A 22229-nucleotide genomic window follows, 5' to 3' on the forward strand; every position below is an offset into this window, starting at 1 on the left:
TGCACATAAATACTCATAAATACTGAGAAATGGATCCCTACATCCTTTTGATATCAGCATTAGAAATACTCATAAGTCAAACACATCTTTGGACAAAACATGGTTGTGATAGTTCCTGCAAAAAGTCCTTTCAACTATAGATAGATAAAATGCTAATTTCTGTACATTTATAAATATACAGATGGGATGTCTGATCTCAATTCCAAAAACTCAATTATTTCTTCATGCAAACCTCACCAAACAATTAAAAAAGCTGTCCTAAGAAGTTAACCAAACAAAATATTAGCAGTATAACTATGGAATTTTTTAAAAGGATATATATAATAGGTTCGTATTTAGTTTTTTTCCAGACAATCCCTTCCTCCAGTAAAGTCAATCATTATTGTAATAATAGTTATTTCAATAGTTACATGATTGAATATTATTCTATAGCTTCTTTTACAGAATCATATTCAGCAAGACAAAGGTTCTGCACTAAATAGAAAACTACAGAAATTAACGGATTTCTGCCACTGGTAGAATGAGCACTGGTATGAATGAGAACAGAACTTCACTGCTACATCATTCTTAACTCAGAAACCTCCACAATCTAGCTTGATTTATTTCTTCAGGTTTTGTTAGCTTTGGACCCTAATGGACTTTTAAATGAAGAAACAGGTTAATGTTGCAAAATATTATAAAACTTTATGGACTTCAGAAATGCAAATGGAATTTACTATGTTGCTGTGCATTTACTTCTTAGCTTTTCTTTATCATGGTTTAAAACATGTAAAGAGAGATTCTTCAAAGCTGACCAGTTCATGAAAAGGAGAGGAAGGGAGTGATAGAAATATTACTTACGCCGTTTGCAGCCACATTTTTTTATCCTTTTGGGATCCGTGATGTCATCATGACAGGCCTTGCAATAAAAAAATGCCCTAGAGAGACAGAATAGAAATACTGACACATTTCTTAATCCATATAAATGAAATTAGTCCCACATTTCCTCTTGCTGCAGTGCCACATTAATGAAACATGCCAGCACTAATTTCCTTAATCTTTGAAAAGGTTTAGACATGTAAAGTAGGAAATGTTTGCTACAAGACCATTAATTTCAAGCATAAGACTCCAAATTAGTGTTTCTTTTAATATACCTCTATTTGAAAAGTAACTCGGAGTAGAGATTATAATTATGACACAGTGTATCAGTTCATTTGTCTTTCATCTTAGAAAAAAGAGCAACCAATGAATTTTGTCACTAACATATAAATATATATATATATATTGAATGAATATACCAAAATAGGTATACCAGAATTTTTTCTTTTTTTAAAGACTGTCTAGCACCCTGGGCCAATTGTTCAGCCTGGTGACAAGTAGAATTTCATTTTGGATACAAGAAGAGATTGCAACAATATCAATGTGACAGTAACATCAGGTATGCAATTAAAAAAAAAAAAGAAAAAAAAGAAAAAAGAAGAAAAGGCCAAACAAAACCATAAAGGGACAATCTACTCAAAACAAGTTCATAAAGCAACATCTAAATGGAACTGCAATAAACTTGATTCAAGCTGTTTTTTCATCCTTCATATCTGAATACAACACAGAACCATTTAAATTCTGAACAAAAGCCAAAATTTCAAACAAAAATATACAAGGTAAACCACCTAGGCTTCTATTTCTTATTTTTGCTTATAAACTTCTAATCTTTTATCAAATGTCTCACCACTAGATGAAGCAGAAGGAGAAATAAGGGAGTGAGAAAGGGTAAACATTTGACTGTATATAAAACAAAATTCCAAAATAATAAATGTGCATCAGACTGCCCACAGGAGAGTTTAATCACGCCTGCAAAGTCAACATGTCATGTAAAGCTGCTGTGACACACTTCATGAGGATCACACAGCTGGCCTCCAGCTGGACAGTTACAGTTTACCAGGACTACTGGCATAACAAATTAAACATACTTTTTGACCTGCTGAAAATTTCCCTCTACTTATTCGTATTCAGGTTATGTTAGCTCCATGACTATCTTCCCAACCCCTTCTTACTGGCAGGAACTGCTTCTCAATAAAAACTGTCAGTAAGAACCAACCACTGCAACCACCCATGAATATTGCTGACAGTACTGGATGATTAGATTGCTACAGCAGTAGGCAGGTCACTGGAAGAGAACAATCTACAGTCCAAAATATAAAAAGAAAAATAAAGAATATTAATACACATCCTCTGAATAAACACAGCATTTGGCAGTCCAGTTAGGACAACTACCAATTCTTTTCAGATTAATAAGACAGCGTTCGCCACAGATGTAATTTTATTAAAGGAAATCTTCAGATGTGTGAACTAGATACCTAATTCAAATAGTTACAAATTTATTCAAGTTATTTGACACTTCTGAGTAATGGCCCTGGTAGTTAAGTGGCCCATCAGGAGAAAGGCAGCAGGGCTAGCATATGAGATACGGACCAGAAAATACAAAGTTAAATTTGCAATAAGACCTGATTGAATGTCATTTCTAAAATCAAGACGGAATGCAAGCTACTGATGGAAGACTTAGGTCCTAAATGTAGCAGACATAATTTTCTAAGAAATTTCCAAAAACATTAATCTTTCAGACTGTGAAAATGTCTTAGGATTTCCAATAAACAAAATGTAAAATTAAAAAGCCTTTTCTGAGCATTTATATACTTTGCTGCAGAAAGTTTCTGGTCTTTACTTTTCTCCTTCCTAGTAGCTGATGCAGTGCTGTGTTTTGATTTTAGTCTGGGAACAATGCTGATAATATACCAATGTTTTAGCTGTTGCTAAGTAATGCTTACTCTCACCAAGGACTTTTCAGTCTCATGCTCTGCCAGTGAGGAGGGGCACAAGAAGCTGGGAGGAAGCAAAGGCAGGACACCTGACCTGAACTAGCCAAAGGGGTATTCCATAGCTTAGCACGTTATGCCCAGTATATAAACTGGGGTGAGTTACCCAGAGGGGCCAGATCGCTGCTCAGGTAGGGCTGGTTACCAGTCGGTGGGTGGTGAGCAATTGTACTCTACATCAGCTTGTGTTTATTGGGGTTTTTTTCCTCTCCCCTTTTTAGTTTCTTATTCTCTCCTCTTGTTATTTCCCTTATCATTATTATTATTACTAGTAGTGGTAGTTTTGTACTATGCTTTAGTTATTGGACTGCTTTTACCTCAACCCATGGGGTTTGCATTCTTTCAATTCTCCTCCCCACCCTGCCTGGAGCAGGGGAGCAGAAGGGAAGGGGGTGAGCAAGCGGCTGTCTGGTTCTGAGTTACTGGCTGGGCTTAAACCAGGACAGCCTTCTAAAAGTTCACCTTCCACCAAAAAGGAAAAAAAAAACCATCTCCAAGGAAATGAGAACAAAATATTTTTCAAACCATGAGTTGATGTCACAACGTAAACAAGGAGGAGAAAACTGCCTCCAAGTTTTACAATTTCTCCCCAGTCCAACTGTGTTGAACAATAACCCACTATCACAAATATTCCTTCAGAACACCGCGACACAAACTGATGGCTTGGCTTCACGAGTGAAGATTTGGGAAGGGCTTTAACCACGCTTACTACAAGCATGATGACCAAGGGCAGGTGCATATACAAATCTGGGAAAAAGGGTGCTGAGGCAATCAGGAAGTGTTTGATCACGACACAACTCCTGAGCTAACTCGAGCTGCCCATGCGCTGGTCCACTCACATGCAGCGTTGGATCTTGGAGCTTCCCATGCACCTTGTCACATACCGTTTTGACCCTCGCTTGTCCATACAGACAAGTGAGAGTAAGCCCTTCCAGCCTGCACAGTGGATTTTTTAGGTGAAGCGTAGCTTGCACAGAACTGGCCCCACCCTTTAAACCTGAGGTTTAACTAACACGGCCTACTTAGCTAGGACAGTGACAGCAAAGTCCACAGGTCGTAGGTTTTGTGAGAGTGTCCTTCTCTTTGATGGAAGACCATACAAGGCTAGATGAGCTCCATCAGGTTATCTCTACAGATCACATTTCTGAAGTCTACCGCAGAACAAATGCCTTAAGGAGTACGGTTCATCTCTTATACAAAGTCAACAGCAAACACCTACAAGTGACTGCTGTAATAAAATGATCCTTCAATATAATTGTGTTTAATATGTGGATTTGGAGCATATGAATTTCTGATGTTAGTACTAACATGTAAATTAATAAACATTCATAAATTTGCATTATATTTTAACACTACATTTTACACGAAGCTATTTAGCTAGACATAATTGTTTCTAGGTATAATTGTTTCTAATGTGAAATTACTGTTCTAAAAATGTGAAAGTAATTCTAGCAGGAAGACTAATTGAACATTGCATGTTATATTTCATTGTGGAATATGTATTTGATAAATAGTTTAAGCTTAAAGGAGCTGAAATTTCTCTATTAGTATGTAACAAAAAAAAAAAAAAAAAACAGAAAAAAATGTTTTAAATTTCTGGTACATAACATGTTTAATTGGCTTTATTTCCACAAACACCCCTCCCCATCCAAAAGACCTCAACTTCAGAACATTTTTTTGACTCTGATTCATAGCTCAAGAGGGTGATATCAACATTTTTCATACTGGTTTTGTTAGCTGAAACACATCTGATAATCATTTGTTTTGCACAGAACATCTAAGAAATGTGTTAAGGGAGGCAACAAGTTTCTAAATGAAGCCTTCTGCAAAAAGCAGAGGAGAACTGGGAATTTTGTTTCAGCTTGATATTAGATAAAACATGCCAGATCAGTGATGTATAAAATTTCTCCAAACATATTAACTGGCTTTGAGCAACCTGGTCTAGAGGAAGGTGTCCCTGCCTATGGCAGGGGGGGTGGAACTGAATAATCTTTACGTTCCCTTCCAACACAAACCATCCTACTGAATTCTTGATTCTATGAGCTTCTCCCTGTTAAAAATGCTATGCTGGGTAATTTTTACTTACAGTCTGAAATAATTTCATAGAAAGTGTAAAATGCCTTAGAAATGGGAAAAAAAAAATAAAAATGATAGCATCTCAGTAAAGGACTTTGAAGACAGCTCTCTCTATTCAACCGAAGAAAAGCACTGGAGAGGAAAAGAGCTATGTGCTGAAAGGCATCATACCTGAGGCAATGCTGGTTGCAAATACTCCAAAGATGGAGTAGAAAATGGAAAATACTCCAAAAAATTACAAATACTCCAAAGATGGAATAGAAATAAGAGAGGACAGGAGCACTCTTGTGCTTTCCTGTATGTTTCACCTACCCCAAAATTATCTTAGCTCTTGCAATAAAAATAGAAGTCAAGTTCTCAGCAATTTCACTGTTTTGCTGTTTTGAATTTCTTCAAGTATTAATGGAAAATATGCATTGCTTAAATATTATTTTCACTGCAATTTAAATATAAAAATCTTAGGACTTTGTAGAGGTTATCATCTGAATATTTTATCATGCTAAGTAAAGGATTTAGTCAAAATATCAAGCTCTAGAAGAACAAGTAAAACTCAGATTCTTGATATCATAACATACAACAAAATTAGAAATTATGAGGAAGCACTCAGCTGCAAGTATTGCCTTTTCTTAATCTTACATACATTGAATAATTATTTATTTTTAAAATTATTTTCCCACATTGTTCTTTTATTCCTTTCTATCGTATTATAATTCTAATAAACAAGAGTAAACACATTTGGTCCTAAATAGAACAGCATAACCCTCCCTTTCATTCAACCCAAATCTAATGCAGCCAAGCACAATTAACCTCTGAAGTTGTCTACAGTGGTTGAGATATACTGCATGGTTGTAGTTTGATTCATTATTATGGTTTATTGTTACAGAATATGTAGTTCCAGTAAAGAAAAAAATTACAAAAGCATAAATATTATTCTACTAATGAAGTTATGGAATGAGTAGTTTGCTCAGATCAAATATTTGCTTAAGTCTATGTAAATAAAAAGTACTCTAAACCTGAAACTTGGACAAAACTGTAACCCCTGTCCTCTCTGAAAGTAATTCAACTGAGACTAATTAATTATAGAGAAGTCAGATCAAAATATTTTCTAGAGAGACTCAGAAAAAAAAAAGAAGCTTCTTCATTTCTTTTCATATCTGCTGCAAAGTTATTTAGTTTCCTTGATATTTAGAGCTGTAGTTAAGAAAATGGGTGGCACACATGGCTGCTTCACTACAGTAGCAACTCAGTTCCCCAAGAATCTTTAAACAGATACTAATGAAAATTAGGTGTTTACATGCAAAGAAACAAAACCAGAAATTAAATACTAGATGTTTAAATTTAAAAATTAAAATATATTAATTACCTTTTTACTTCTTTGGCATCACTTGCAATGAAGAATCCTAAAGTACCTTCTTGAATCTTGACGTGGTTTCCAGGATTGATTAATATACTGCTCAGTGAAACAAAAACAAAAACAACAAAGCCATAAATTTAAATGACTTTCAACTGAATATTCCAAAATACCTTTATTTATAGGGGACCCACTAGATAGGAAAGGCTGCAAGGAAATTTTAAGCCATTCTTCCTTGAAATTTCCAATCAAATAACAGTTGTACATGCTTTTTACAAAAACTTAAGCTTGAGACAGTCACGTCTTCACCTATTATCACGTCATTTAGCTGTGTACATATGTTTTCTTATGTTTTTGCTTTAAATATAGACTATACAAAATAACAAAGCCTCTCAGAAACATGATGTGTGAAGCTGAGCATTTCAGCTTTCTTGCTCTGTCATGCAAAGTGGTGAGAAATTCACATTATGGTGAAAAGAGAAGAACCAGCAACCACCACTCAATAACAATACAAAATATCATTTATCAAGGTAAACCCTTTGATGTAAACTTTTGCCAATTTCTAGTGAAGAAGAATGTTAATGGGACCCCTATATGGACATAAAATGTTATTGTTTAAAATAATAAATACACACATACACTCAAGGGGAATGGTACAAGACAACCAGTCATGACAGCTGAAAAAACATAAAATGAGTAGAAAACTTTTAAATCAGCAATGGAGGAACAAAATAACCCAACCACACTGACAGAACAGCCTCAGCTATATTAAAGGATTGAAATTATAAACTGCTTCCAAGAAATGAGGTACTGCATGCCTCTCTACGAATATCTTTTTTATTTTCATAACAGTTTAACACTAGATTTTAGGTAAGGTACTTTGCAAAGTACCAGGCTAAATATGAATATACAGGTACAGATGTAAATATATTCTCTGATAATTTTCATTTACAACGATTAATATTCATTACAACAATTTAGACAACTAAGTTTTTGACTTGCTAAAATTTAAAGCTTGCTAAAATTTCTCTCTCCTTTGCCTTTTATTAAGGCTTAGCCTTTGTAAGTCAAAATGACAAACATGCAATTTACAATAAATAAAGCCTAATAGCAATTTAAACACTTGCAGATTTAGCAAAAATTGATTTTGTGGAAGCACAAATATATAAAAATAAATAAAAATAAATACAACACATTTCTGAAGAGATACACATTATTAAAATGTGAAGGCAAAAAACCCTATAATATTACTGTTAGGAGAGAAAATGGGTCTCAGCAGATCTCTCATTCAAGATGCTATTTATTATCCATACATAATAAATTAGTGTGACAAAAAATATACCTGACAGCTTTATAATAAGCGAATTGTTTTGTGTGATTATATATGCTCACAGGGCCCTATGAAAAGAATATGCAGGCTGCAAAATAAAATGCTCTTGGGTTAAGAATTTAAAGGTTGGTCATTGCAGACATAATTCATTATATAGACTTTATAATACAATTCTTAATCTAATAGCCACAAACTACTTTTTCTCACAGTCTGGAACTTCATTCAGTGGTGTTTTAATGCCATTACTCCAGGCATGGCTTCATGCAGCTCGTCTTTCGTTAAAATCAGCATCATATTTTTCTTATGTATTTTTCTGCAGTGTTCATCACTATAGCATGTGAAAGATTCACAAATACATTATTTTACAGAAAGACTGAAGATATAGTATTAGCCCATTTTACAGATGAGAGATTAAGTCACTATGAGATATAGTAGCTATTACTTTGGGATGCCTACAGGCGACTTTTTGCAAGTATTTAGCATTACACCTCTCCATATACATCTTCTAGGGACTTTTGTGTTAAGTAAGAATGCTCAGCCTTTCCAAAAACCCAGCCTCTGGTTCCCAAAATAATAAACACTCAATCACAGGTCACCTGTGAAAGGTTTGGATTAAATTATTAGCTCATTCTCACAGAGGTATTCTGTGGCAGAGGCTGGAACAAAAAGAAAGCATTTACCCAGACATCCTTCCTTTTTCCTTCATTCACAGTTTCAAGCTTTGCAACAAAAAGGAGAGGGATCTACAGAAAACGGAAGTCATCACCACAGAAAGCAGGTTCATCTAAACAGCTCACTTAAGTAGTATTGCAAAACTGAAATGTGATGATGTAAATAACACCTACATTATGCACGCAGATACATGGGATGAATGAAAGTTGCACAGCTAAACTTCACATCTGACATTTCTTTTCTTAGTCTATTGGGCTTAATAGTTGCACTTGAAACCAAAGCATTTACCTAATGCACTTTTAAAATGTGTTTTCACAGTTTTAAAATGAAACAAAACAGGAAAAAAAGCAACCAACCAAGAGAAAAAAAAAAACTCACAAGAATTTCCTCATATGAAACCAATCATTCAAGTCACAAGCAGGTTGAAAAATTCAGATTCCCTGCACAAACTTTTGTCACTTGAGTGAACACAGCACTTACTAGCTGTTGCAGAGATACCTTATCATCACTAAGGGAGATGAGACATACACTCTACCAGTATACTCAGAGAAAACAGTTGAGAATGACCCATCTTACACCTGCCAGCCTATGTAAGCCTAGATAAGTCACTTCTCAAGAACCAGGAGAGAATCCTTCTGTCACTAACTCTCCAAAGTCTTTCTGCCAAACCTGTCTATCATGTCTGTAACTTCATCCATGTTTCAGTCTCCATTTTTCCCTTTCACTGTCTGCTAGTCCTTAGTCTGCCATTATGCTCAGAATTTAGCTGTTAAACTTCTACAGATGCTAGTCTCATTTCTACTATGCCATTCCTTCTAAAATATCCAAAGACTTGTAATATGGTTAGGGTTGGATATTTTTCTTAGGTACAAATGGGTAGTGCTGTCAGATAAATACGTTCTTTGCCCTTATTTTGCCCTTTGCTCTTAATCACAGAAGTATTACAACTTTTCAGTATAAACAGATGAACAGATTTCTTCACACTGACTCGCCTCTTTTTTCCCCCTCATCCCATTCTTGGAGATAGATAAACCAGACCAAAACAGTAACAAAATACTACCTAAAGCTCAACAACCCAAACTTCACAAGCTGAGGTAACCACTAGATATGCAAAAGTTCACCACCTCCTCAAATTTAAAATCTGACAGAATAATGAGCAAATTAAGCAGTTCTTTTAAGAGGCAGTAAACACAATCCTAAATCAGGAGTAACTGGCTCCATTTAGGATGTACTGTATTGTGACAACTATTTTGTATCTCAGGGTTTTCTGAGACACGTTAAATCAATTCAGATGGGTCAGTGAATAGACTTTATTTTTGTCATATTTAATACTTCATTCACATATACTTATTTTCACAAATACAATGTGGTGATAGCCACAAAATATAGATGTCATGGAAGCTAATGCAGTACAAGCCTAGCAGAAGTCTTCTTTTGGGAGTAAAAACAAATTTGCCCCATCACTGCTACTGGCAAAGAACTACAGCAAAAGCTCATAAAGCTTTAGGTTTACACACTGATATTTAACCAGAGAAAAATCATGAGCAATTTCTATGGGGTCTATATGGATTTATTAAATATGCTGCTTATTAAAGCAGCAATTGAATTATTTCTTATGAGACATGTAGAGTCATTAGCTAAAGTTATGCTTTGGTAAGCACTCACTCGAATATGTACAGCAAGGGAAATGTTTTGAATTAAAAGAATAGAATATAGAGAACAAAGAGGACAGAGAAAAATATATCAGCCTTATGAGCATTCCAAGAATAATGCATCCATCAGATACTGAGAATGCATACATCTGTTTAAGCAGCTCATGAAAATATTCAAATATATCCCCACAGTTGAGACAATAAGTACATGGCAAAGTAAACTGGAGTTTTGAGTGAGAAAGTTTCAGCTAATGTCTCATTTTTTATGTATCTCCAAGGCTTGGGAATTTTGCAGATAAAGGAAGAAAGACAGAAATGCTTTATATTTAATATTAATCTATATAGCTAATCCATATGAATTTTGTGCCATGGGAAAATACTGTTGAATATTACACCCCTGATTTTTTTAAGTATTTTTTTTATCATAAAGCATAATATTTTTTCTTTTTAATCTCCTAATTTAGCTCATGAAATTAAGCAAAGAATGCCAAATATTTTTAAAGTTTCTAAGGTTTTGAGCAAATTTTATAACATTTCTAGTTTAAGGTTACCTCAGAAACTGATCAGCTAATAGTAAGCCAAAAAAACTTTTTCTTATAATTTCCTTAAAAATTCCAGCTCCAGAAATATGCTCCTCAGGACAAAGCTTTTCATGACAAGTGTCACATTTCAAGATTATCTTGCTTGCATGTTCACTCCTTCAAGCATGAACAGCTAGAACACATAGCAATTAAAGCCATCTAATTTGAATATGTGTAAATTGAATATGATTGAATGTGTTTACTAGGAATTTAATGTACTTTGCCAGCATAAACTTAGAAGTCAGTTCCAATACTCTATGATAATACAACAACTTCTAAGCCAGCTGTGGAACAGAAAGCAGTATGGAAACCTCCGCTTTACAGTTACCTGAAGACTAGCAAAAGTTAGTTCATTTGTTCAACAAGATCACACATCTAAGAGCAATGAAAATGTCACGCAGCAAAAATGTGAAAATCACCCTTGATTTGAATTGTACTCTCAGGAATCACAGAATGAATTGCAGAATGGTTTGGGTTGGAAGGGGCCTTTAAAGATTGTCTAGTTTCAAATGCCCTATCATGATAGGGGATATTTTTCAATAGAACAGATTGCTCAAAGCCCCTTCCAAACTGACACTGAACACTTAAAAGCTCTGGAAAGAATTAGAAAGAACAGCATCTATACAGTTGAAACTGAGTTTCCAGACTGACTGAAATATAAGCAGAAGAAGCACAAATGGGATTTAGTACACATTTGAGAATTTTTTAAGTAAATGAAAAATCCAAATGTGGTTAGAAAAACTGTAGACAAATGCTTATGGATCTTTTTAAATAGATTATTCAACTAAAAGTTAAGATAGGACATAATGACTTTTTCATATCTCAGTGGACAATAGATATCTCTGACAGTGTGTTAATTTTGATCAATTTGCTTACTTGTTCAATTATATCTTTCTGATGTTTTAAGTATATATACTACCTTCAGTAAAGCACAGATATATGTAACTATCTGTTCATCCATTCATATTTACCTGAAACTACCCCTGAACATGAGCATTGCTCAATACCTTTTTGGTAGTGCATGGATGGTTGGCTGCACAATACAACAATATTGTGACCTAGATAAAGGATACCATATTACATCTTCCCCATAAGCATTAAGTGAGCTAAACTTTCGATTACTAGTTGCAGGTCTTCCATGTTTTGCTGCACTTCAAGATATTTGATGGAGGACCTGTTAGTTGGAGGTTTGAACTGCAGGACAATCTGTGGACTGACACTTTGGGGCAGGACTATTCCCTCCAACTAATTTTTTGTACTCATTTCTGCTGTTGGGTAACTTTTATTTGCCTCCCAATTCCAAGCATCATACATGTTGGACTCCAACAGTATTTCATGGGTTGAAACAGCATTAGAATGTTTGACGGCTGCTGTATTTTCATGTTATTAGAATATATAAAACATTGTTTCTAATAAGTTTTCAGTGTACAAAAATTTCAGTAGGAGATGAAAAAAAAATTCCTGTAGCTTTCAACAGTATTCAACTATCTTCTATCTGAAATACATGGAGAAACAACCTATCAGACTTAGTCTGAACTACCATGACACTGTACGTATTTACTGCTAGCCCACTTGCTAAGTAACATGTCTACACAATTTGCTTTCCACAGCTTGCAACTGAGCAGGTTTCCATTACTAGTGAAGTTGTAAATGGACATAACTTTGAACTCTTAATCTAGACATAGCATTTATACAGTACGTGACTCTCAGATTTGTATAACTGTCTGTATTCTCTGGAAAAAAAATGAGGGATGTTATTAATATGGAAGGCTGCTTAAAGGTCTTAAAACTGTGCTGACAAAGGCGTGTGGAAATGTTTAGCAAGTACAGCACAGACAATAGGCAATGATAACATTTTAATAGCACTATGTCAAAACTAAAAACTGGAAGATACAGAGAATTCATTTAAGAATTTTCCTTGTCAGCAGCCTCAGTTATGTACTATTCTCATTTGTTCGCACTTTCAAGGTTACATTTTAGACAGCAGTAAAGGTGGGATTCATCTCATCTGACTTAGAATGGAAGCTGCTTTCAAAAACTGTCTCTCTCTTCCCTTGCAGTCATGCACTAAGTCTGGATACTGAAAAGAGACTAGACTTCTAACATTTAGATGGATAAATCTAGGTAATATGAATCCCATTATCAGTGAGCAATTGAACAGTTCATCCCTGCATAAGGAAACTTGCATGATTCAGTAACACTCCCTTTTTCTTTTATTTATATTTCCTTTCAGATTTATGGCTACCCTTACAACTGCCATCATCCTTGTCTAAACAAAATAAAAGATCACTTGTTGAATCAAATGAATAAAAACCAGCAAAATTTTGACTAAAGAAATTACAAAAGCCGTAACTCCATTTTAAACCTTGCGGTAGATGTACTGTACCATTCCCCGTGTGACTGAAACAGTAGCAATATCATCTAGTAATCAGGAAGATATAATATTGTTTAAGTACTACTAATACATTATCTAAATAAGACTGTGTGGTATTACTAACATAGCTACCACATTTTTAAATAAACCCAGTTATTATACTTGATTGTTTCATGCCATGCCCAGATGAAATCCACCACTATTAGCATAACAGCCTTTTAAAATGTATCATGTCATTTACACAACTATAGAATTAGAACTACAAAAATAGTTTGAGACAATATTTTTTGTTTCAGGGTATGTTTTGACGTGGAGTGTGATGGTAGGTGCACAATCCCACAGTGGGAATTGCGTGCGTACCAGCTTCACACTGAATATAAGTCATAAGTATTGCTTATTTCTTCTGGGCTCAATCACTGACATTAATTCAGATCCATATTGCTCTACACAGAAAAATCCAGTAAGACACTAAAAAGAATACAAGGCAAAAGACACAGTGCACATTACATGCTACAGTATTTTAAAGCTTAATTACTATAAGCATATAAAAGGTTGCTCCCAGGAGTTCTTTACAATAGAAACTACTAAGGCATGGTCTACAGGATATGCATGAGGTATTTTATTGGGGCATAGTCCAAACTAGTTCAACGATGATGATAAATTCAACACAAATTATTTGTTCTGGTTCCAGAAGTGATAGATTATCAGTACAATGAAGGAGCACAATATACTTTATTCTGGGAGCAAGCAACTTCACTTGGTACAACACTTCTTCAAGTTGCTCATCATGCCAGCAGTAACATGCCTTCACCACAAGATAATATATACTTAAAGCAAGAAGCGAAGTAGAGGTGCAACAACTGCATATCCTTGAAGATGCTAAGTGTTGCAGTAACTTCTCTGCAGTTGGATCATCTCAATAATGCCAAACTGACAGGAAGCCACCTCTCTTTTCACACATCTACTCAGAAACCACAGGAGAATAAGACTAAAAATTAAATAAATATAACACATACAACACACTCAACAGAATAGACATGGAAATTAAAGTTTGGGGAGTATAATGAAGAAGGAAATTGAAATGTCTGGACAATGAAAATAGTCAGACAGTCTTCTGTAAGTCAAACAGACTTCTATAAGCAGGTAGAAAAACAAAGCTGGGAGTGATAAGAGAATTGAGGAGAGAAGAGGATATGGAAGAGCATGCCTTATTTACTTCATCCAAACCAATGGCAGCAAGATAGAATGTAGACTAAGGAGTGACTCACAGCATGGTATACTAAAACAAAATGCAAAACATGCCCTCCCAAATTAAAACCAAAACTGAGAAACAAATACACTCAGTAACATCTTCATAAATGAGCTTAATAAATGTCATCAAAATGTACATGTCACATATTAGAGACCATCCACGGCACTTTCTCTGGAACGGTACAATAGCTTTAATGAGTACTGTGTTATGAGTAACAGGGCTCAAAACAGGACCAGTGATGCAAAGAATCAGGTATTTGTTGCTAATGGAAGGTGAGACAAGAAAACATTAACTACTGTATTGTAAGACATGTTTTGAAGGAAGACTCTGGGAAAAGAAGGACATCAATGAAGGTATGAATATGGAGACAATATGGCAGCACAAGGGCTGGTAAAGACGAAATACACATCGTCACGATAACAGTACAAATGAGAAAAGAGACAAGGAGATGTTAACAGTGAAGTCTGCTTTTAAAATGCAACAATCTGATATATCAATGACTCCACAAAAAGGAGAAGATAAAAAAAAAAAAAAAAGCCTACAAAACTACTGTTTTATTTTGTACTTCCTGCAAAGAAGTTAGTGCGTGAGTCACAAGAACCAATGGAGAGACAAAACGCTATTTTCTCTCCTCTTTGAGATTGGGGGCTCATATATAAATATACACACAGATATACATATATATACACACACACATAGACAGATGAATATATATCTATATGCATATATGTGTGTGTATATACAGAGAAAGATAGACAAAGATGTTATCTTCCTGTGTTCTTGGCAAGGAATTAGTCCTGAAGTTAGAAGGAGTGGAGGTAGGATTGAGGTTGGAAGGAAAGGTAACGAAGAGGGCATACCGCTTTCGGCTTCTGCAAACGACAAGAAAAGAATTGCAAATCAAACACTTCGATAAGAAATCAACTGACACCAAAGCAAAAGCAAAAAAACCCCTTTATTTACAAGTCTTCAAGGCTCAAAGGTTTTTCTGCTGAGAATGAGAACAAATATATGGATAGACAAAGAGCAAATTTAACAAGAGGAGTAAACATGGGGTGCAGGAGGGAAGAACCCTGGTTAGGCTTTCCTTTTTGTTTACTCATGTGGAGGAAAAAAAATAAAGGGGAAAAGGGAAGGCAAAACCATTTCTAAAAGGAATTTCAGATAAAGATTTTGAATATCCACATTTCAAACTGATATATTTTGCTATCTGTTTAGTAAGCTTTGCTGGGACATTTTCAGGTTGATGTTCTCCATGTTCCTTTAGTAATTTTTTCTACATAACAAAAAACACTCTACAAATGAACCAAGAAAGACCACTTTTTTAAGCTAAGTAATCTCAGACAAACAAAAATGTATTTAAGAAGTGCTTTCTGCTCTTAATAACTGCTTATAATATTCCCAAATACTAACTAGATATCAAGGAATGGCTAACTCACACTGTGATCTGGAAGTGCAAACCTCTATAGCCCGTCAGAAACCCATTAAATTCAGTAGTTTTCTAAACTCAAAGGTTTCTTTGATAAGTGAGCAGTAATTTAACCATTATTAAATATACAAATGTAAAGGCAGTAGAAACCTAATCATGACTATTTTAATTAATCTTTAAGATAACCTGATGAGTAAGAGTTGCCTAAAAAGATAAGCATACTGTAGGTACTTCATTGATTATTTGAAAATGAGTTTGTATTTATCATATCTACATTACTTATATTTAGGTTTGAAAATGTTTAAATTCTGCTTTTAAGCAATCTGGTAAAACCATAAATTCTTTATAATTACTGATCTAATACTGTGTTAAGTTGTTATCAAGGTGTGCTTACTGTTTTATGTAGTTTTATTAGGAGTCAGGAAGAAAAGAAGAAAACCCAGCTGCAAGCAGGAAACTCAGCTACTGCTAACTTACACATTAATATTAGCTTGGGTAGCAGTCTGATGATATATAACTACTATTAAGCTCAAATTCCCTATGGTATTTTTAACAGCAATTGGCTGAAAATCAGAAGGCTTTAGAAAACTGGCATGTGGGAGACTGCCTGGGTTAAAAAAAAAAAAAATAAAAAAGAAAAGAAAAAAGGTGCACAGGTAAATGAGTATTTATGCTATTTTACATGTAATGAAGACATTAACAAAGTCAATTAAAAGTCTGCCATTGACTAAAATGGCATTAGTATTTATCCTTAACACTGAGATGAAAATTTGAAGAGGGGATTAGGAAACCTACAATGCCCACACAATACTATTTTTGAGAGTTGCACACAGTCCTGAATTCAATTTGTGCTGCTTTAGGTCTGAGTGCAAAGTGATGAAGGAAGATGAAGTTAAACTTAAAAGGCAACTCCTTGTGCAAGTGAAAAAATTCAGTTACATAATTTACTTATATAGATATTCCGACTAGTAGCAAAAATTAAACTGGTGGGAGTAAGATCTTCTTATCCCTTAGGCAAAAACAATGCTTTGAAAATTTCCTCTGCTCCTGAAAATACTGGCCCTAGACCTGTCTCAGCTATTGCAGGAAATACTAGCTTTTAATAAATGGGTCCCACCTAGATAATATTCTAAATTTGTATTTATATATATATCATTGTTGCTCTAAATTGTAAACAACGTAAAACCTCCAAAAAGTTTTACAAAATATGGATCTAAGCTATAATAAAATAAATTAGCATATACCTACTGTTGGTCACACTCACAGCATGAAAGCTAAAAGGGTACTATAATCAGTTTTCCCTTCAGCTTTATGATTAATTACCAATGAAGAACTTAAAATATGAAATAGAATAAAATATTTCCAAAGTCAATCTCAATAAACATAATTGGCAAATGACATATTTATCTTTTTCGAAGACAGCTTGCACCTGTATACCATACTATTCCAAATTTTATCTTAGTTCACCATCTTCTAATTTAATAAAGTGGATGGAAATGTGAGCATACCTAAGAAGTGAGAAACTGAAGTTTTGTTTCATTACCTCTCTATTTAGACTAAAAGGCTCCACCTCAGAAAACCACAAGTATGTAATTAAGATATTTGGACTGAAGAGGACAGTAACAGGTAGAACAGCAAAGGTATGCTACAAGTAGCTCAGTGATACACCAGTGATTGTAAAATTATCACCAGTTAATAAAGCCAGAAGAAATTACTGTGGATCAGGCTTATAAAAAATATGAGTATCTAGCTTACATGTTCTCCTCTTGTTACATTGTATTCACAAATCCAGCTGTTATCATCCCTTTTTTAGTATTGTTTTCTGCAATTCTTAGGCTCTTTTTTTTTCTACCAATTCATCAGTTGTGAACTGTTACCTGCATAGCTTTAAGTAAGAAGTAAGATAAGATTGTATCACATTGTGTTACTTTTTGTGGGGTCCTCTGCATCACCTTGTGATTAAGAACTCAATCCAACTTCCACTGAAGTTAGTGCAAAGAATGATATGGAAGCCATGAATTATCTGTTATTACTGAAAAAGACTGTAATATTAGCGCTTATGCAAGAAAATTACAATTGAAGTAATGAAAACCTAAAGTTGGGCAATACTTCTGAGAAGAAAATAGAAACCAAATATTTTCTAATATTGGAAATACAAAATCTGACAAATAGCTCAACTGTTGTCACTATTCTATTTTAATTTTCTAGGAAAGTATTAAACTGTTCAGAGACGAATAAATAATTTGCTTTACATTAGCTAATGTGGAGTGAGATCATTAAATGGTAAAGTGTTTTAAGAGTGCCTGAGAGCTGGAAACATAAAAAAAAAAAAAATCCTGATATTAAAAAAAAGAGAAAGATTTCTTATCAGCATACTGTGGACAAAAATAATATGCAATAGCACATATACCACTTCACATATCACTTTAACATAGGAAAGAATCAAGCAAAATCAATGATAAGGTGTGGAAATACACTTGTAAGTAGTTGTAACATGGTATTGCATTGCAATGCATGTCCCACATTGGTTTTATAGATATTTTTAATAAAGAAAAAATATAACATTTAATAATAAACATTAAAATGAACTTTCAAAACCTCAGAAATTTTGGCATGAGCTCAAATGACAGAATTGGTTCTCCTATGATGGGAAACAATTGTGAGAAACAAGTTCTAGGCAATTTCTGGCCAAAAATAAGATGAACTAATATGTACAGTTCCAGACTTACTAGAGTAGTACAGAATATATTTTTTGACAGAAAAAAAATAAAATTCAGTTAAGAGACAGCATTATCACATTTTTATTATTTGTCCCTCTATATTTTGCAGACCAAACTTATAACTTTTTTTTAAATACAAAAATCAATGTTGTGTAAAGCACCAATGCACAAGCTGACAGAAGACTGGCTCCAGTGTTCACCTGGATTTTTATGCATCTTTATATAAAAAACCTGCAAGAAATACTTATTTTCTTTTTTTTGTCTGTGAATCAGTACTAATAATAATGATATTTTTCTATTTGGTTGAGGAAAGGGGTCAGCAAGTTGCTAATTTCAAGCTAATTTAATCTTTTCTGGTTTCATGATGTGATTAAAATATGCACATTTTTGTCAAAACATACCATATAAATGCTGTTTATCTGATGTGCCTTTTTATCTTGTATCCTATCTAAATTGATTCTTCCAAACTCATTTCAATGAAATTATTAATTTGAGAATACACATAGTCATAACAAGTTTTGATCTCACATCTATTTACCACTTTTTGATTTTCAGCAAAATAAATGATTGGACCTCCAATTAAAACTGATGCACTATGAACAAAAACATTGCAGATTTTGTTTAAGTAAAAATGAATTGCACTTCTAGAGATGGCACTATCACAGTTTGCCCACCTTCTACTGAATGTTCTGATTTCAATTAAATTTAGACAAGAGGAATAGGGAAGAAATAAAAGCTTTTCAGTGCTATGTGAAATGGTATAACATGATGGCATGCTAATTATACTCTAAAATGTTTCAAAGGAATAAGTATAGTCATGTAAATTTTGAAAAAAAAGCAGGCACAATTCTTGACAGTGCATTCCAGAAACATTTGTAGGCATTTGACATACCTGCTTTCTCGTTTTTCCGACTTATATTCTATGGCTATCATTAACAGCTTTAGTTTCGCAAACACCAGTCTGCAGGAAAAGAAGCAGCCAAAAGTCAGTCCTTTTTCACAACAAACATCACATATGTAAAGATCAATGCAGGATACATATTTTCTCTGAGAACTTACACTACAACATTTTCCATTTTTTTCAGTTAGGTATACACAGAACATATATTAAGGTCTTTCTACTTTGAAGATATTGAACACATTATTTTCCTAAAAATACAAACTGACGACTGTTGTAGTGTCAGACATAAGAACCACCACACTATGTTACTAAGTCCAGCCAATAATAACAAAGGTCATAATACACAACATAAAATTGCAGTTAGCTATAGCTTTGGACATGTTGAGGAATATTTTCAAATCTGCTGGAATTCAGCCATATGTTGATTGTAGTGTGCACTCCTTAAAAAATAGGTATGTACTGAAGTAAAATGAGAGTACTATATTAGTAAGTCAATAGTGCCCACTACTGTCACAGATGAAGAGCATGAACGGAAGCAATCTCTGACCAATTGTCCTGGGTTTAGCAGTAGCAGTCATTTTTCTCTGTCTTGGTAGCTGGTGCAGTGCTGTGTTTTGACTTTTGGGCTGGGAACAGAGCTGATAAAAATGATGTTTTGGTTTGTCCAAGGACTTTGTGAGCCTCATGCTCTGCCAGGCAGGAGGGGAAGCCAGGAGGAACCAGAGACAGGACACCTGACCCAAACTGACCAAAGAGGTATTCCATACCACAGCACGTCATTCCCAGGGGGGAACTGGGAGTTAGCCAGAAGGGCAGGTGGACTGCAGGGTTGGAGGAGGTATTGGTCGGTGCTTGGTCGGGCTGGGGGGGCGAGTTATTGGTCAGCTGGTGATGAGGTGTTGTATTCTCTTCCCTTGTTATTTCCTTTATCATTACTATTATTGGTGGTAGCAGTAGTGATTTGTGTTATACCTTAGTTACGAAACTGTTCTTATCTCAACCCGTGGGAGTTGCATTCTTTCTGATTCTCCTCTCCGTCCCTCCAGGAGTAGGGGAAGGGCAAGAAGAGGGGGGTAGTGAGTGCACAAGCTGTCTGGGTGGGGTTAAACCACAACACCAATATATGGGAAATATATTCTGATACTGTAATAAACACTTTGCAGTTGTAGAAGTCTGTACAAGTGACTATTTATTAAAAGGACTCAAGGGTGAGGCTCGCAGACTTGCAGAACTGTGATGTATGTAGCACACCACCATTTGCTTCAAGCTAACAGACAACATGAGAATAAACAAGAAACTAACCATCTTTTCTTAAACAACTAGAAACCATTTTCCAATTTTGTCATTGAATCGTATGCAAATTCAATGCTTCCTCTTCCACATATTTGTCACAAATTACTCTAGAGCTCACCTTTCTATAGATGGTATCTTTATATCATACACTAACTTTTCCAGTGTTCAGTGCTTCATTACGAACTTCCTTTCTTCAGTGCTTCATTACGAACTTCCTTTCTTCAGTGTTATTAATATTTTTGCATAGATTTCAACAATATTTATATTTTTAATGCAAATTAAGCAACATCCTGCATACTTTGCATCAAAGACATGCTTTGCAGAAAACAAGGAAATGGCTGCTGAACTATTCAATTTCTGTATCAGATTTCAGAAATCACTGTAATCAGGTAATTTCTGCTATTTCTTCAGAATATTTCTTCAGGACTTATGCAAAGCATTTGACACCATCCCCCACAACATCTTTGTCTCTAAACTGGAGAGACATAAATTTGATGGATGGACTACCCAGTGGATAAAGAACTGGCTGGATGGCCACACACAGAGTTGTGGTCAACAGCACAATGTCCAACTGGTGACGGGTAATGAGCGGTGCCCCTCAGGGGTTGCTGCTGGGACTGATCCCATTCAACACTTCTGTTGGCAACATGGACAGTGGGATTGAGTGCACACTCAGCAAGTTTGGCAGTGACACCAAGCTGTGTGGCTCAATTGAAGCACTGGAGGGCAGAGATGCCACCAGAGGGACCTTGACATGCTTGAGAGGTGGGCCGAATTCCAGCTTTATGAAGCTCAACCAAGCCAAGGGCAAGGTCATACACCTGGGTCAGGGCAATCCTGTGCACAGCTGCAGGCTGGGCAGAGAAATGATTCACAGCAGCCCTGCAGAAAAGATTTGGGGGTGTTGGTCGATGAGAAACAACATGAGCCAGCAGTGTGTGCTCCCAGCCCAGACAGCCAACCACATCCTGGGCTGTATCAAAAGGAGTGTGACCAGCAGGTCAAAGGAGGTGATCCTGCCCCTCTACTCTGCTCTCGTGAGACCAGATGTTTCTAGATCCGTGATTACTGTCTATCTTACATTGATGCAGAGCAGAAGTAACTCCACAAAAATCATGGAACCATTAACTTAATGGAAAGTCAACAATACCAATGAGGAGTTTAGTTTACTAGGTAGGATTTAATTAAGCAGATAGTTCAACATCAGTTTAGAATTTTAACCATAATCTCAGCTGTGAAGACACAGAGATTAGTACATATTCAAGGTATGTTTTCCAGTCTATTCCCATCTGGCCAGTAAAATGAAGCACAAATTTTGTGTTTTGCATGTTATGAATCACTGGCTATAAATTAATACTTATTGCCAGGCTCAGTGCATGAAAAATATTGTTCATGCTTACTGCCAAAACACTGAAGAATGCACTTTTTAATTTCTTTAGTCAGTCAGGAACCAACAAATATATTGGGGAGATACATGAAACTGATGAAAAGTACTACATATAAACAGTGCCTAAAGCACCTGCATGGCAACACTCAGTGCACTTTAGTACTTCAGTAAACATTCCCCCTGATGTATCTGAATGCAATATACAAGTTTTGATCTCTTTTGTTTTGCTTAACCACGATATGAGGCTATTTATTCTTTGAAGGCTCATCATGGGAAAAAAGTTCCTGTCCCCCAGGCTTTAATGATCTTCTGGCTGAAGCTTATAATATACCAGCTTCCTGTCTCCAACAGGGTAGCAGATG

The 22229-nt window shown here is 35.2% G+C and overlaps 1 protein-coding gene across 1 annotated transcript in view; it reads right to left on the reverse strand.

The window, feature by feature from the left end:
- Positions 1-22229, reverse strand: part of LOC133207387 (calcium-activated potassium channel subunit alpha-1a) — a 258220-nt gene that overhangs the window by 101563 nt on the left and 134428 nt on the right. Inside the window, exons 15-18 of the mRNA XM_061344253.1 lie at positions 19179-19247; positions 14998-15009; positions 6289-6375; positions 841-917 (exon numbers count right to left, since the gene is read on the reverse strand). Of these exons, the coding sequence (XP_061200237.1) occupies positions 841-917; positions 6289-6375; positions 14998-15009; positions 19179-19247 (245 nt within the window). The remainder of the gene's footprint in view (positions 1-840; positions 918-6288; positions 6376-14997; positions 15010-19178; positions 19248-22229) is intronic.

The sequence above is a fragment of the Neopsephotus bourkii genome, unplaced genomic scaffold, assembly GCF_033783945.1.
Source record: "Neopsephotus bourkii isolate Nb327-2 ecotype Australia unplaced genomic scaffold, CSIRO-AGI_Nbou_v1 NB_196, whole genome shotgun sequence".
Taxonomy (NCBI): Eukaryota; Metazoa; Chordata; class Aves; order Psittaciformes; family Psittacidae; genus Neopsephotus; species Neopsephotus bourkii.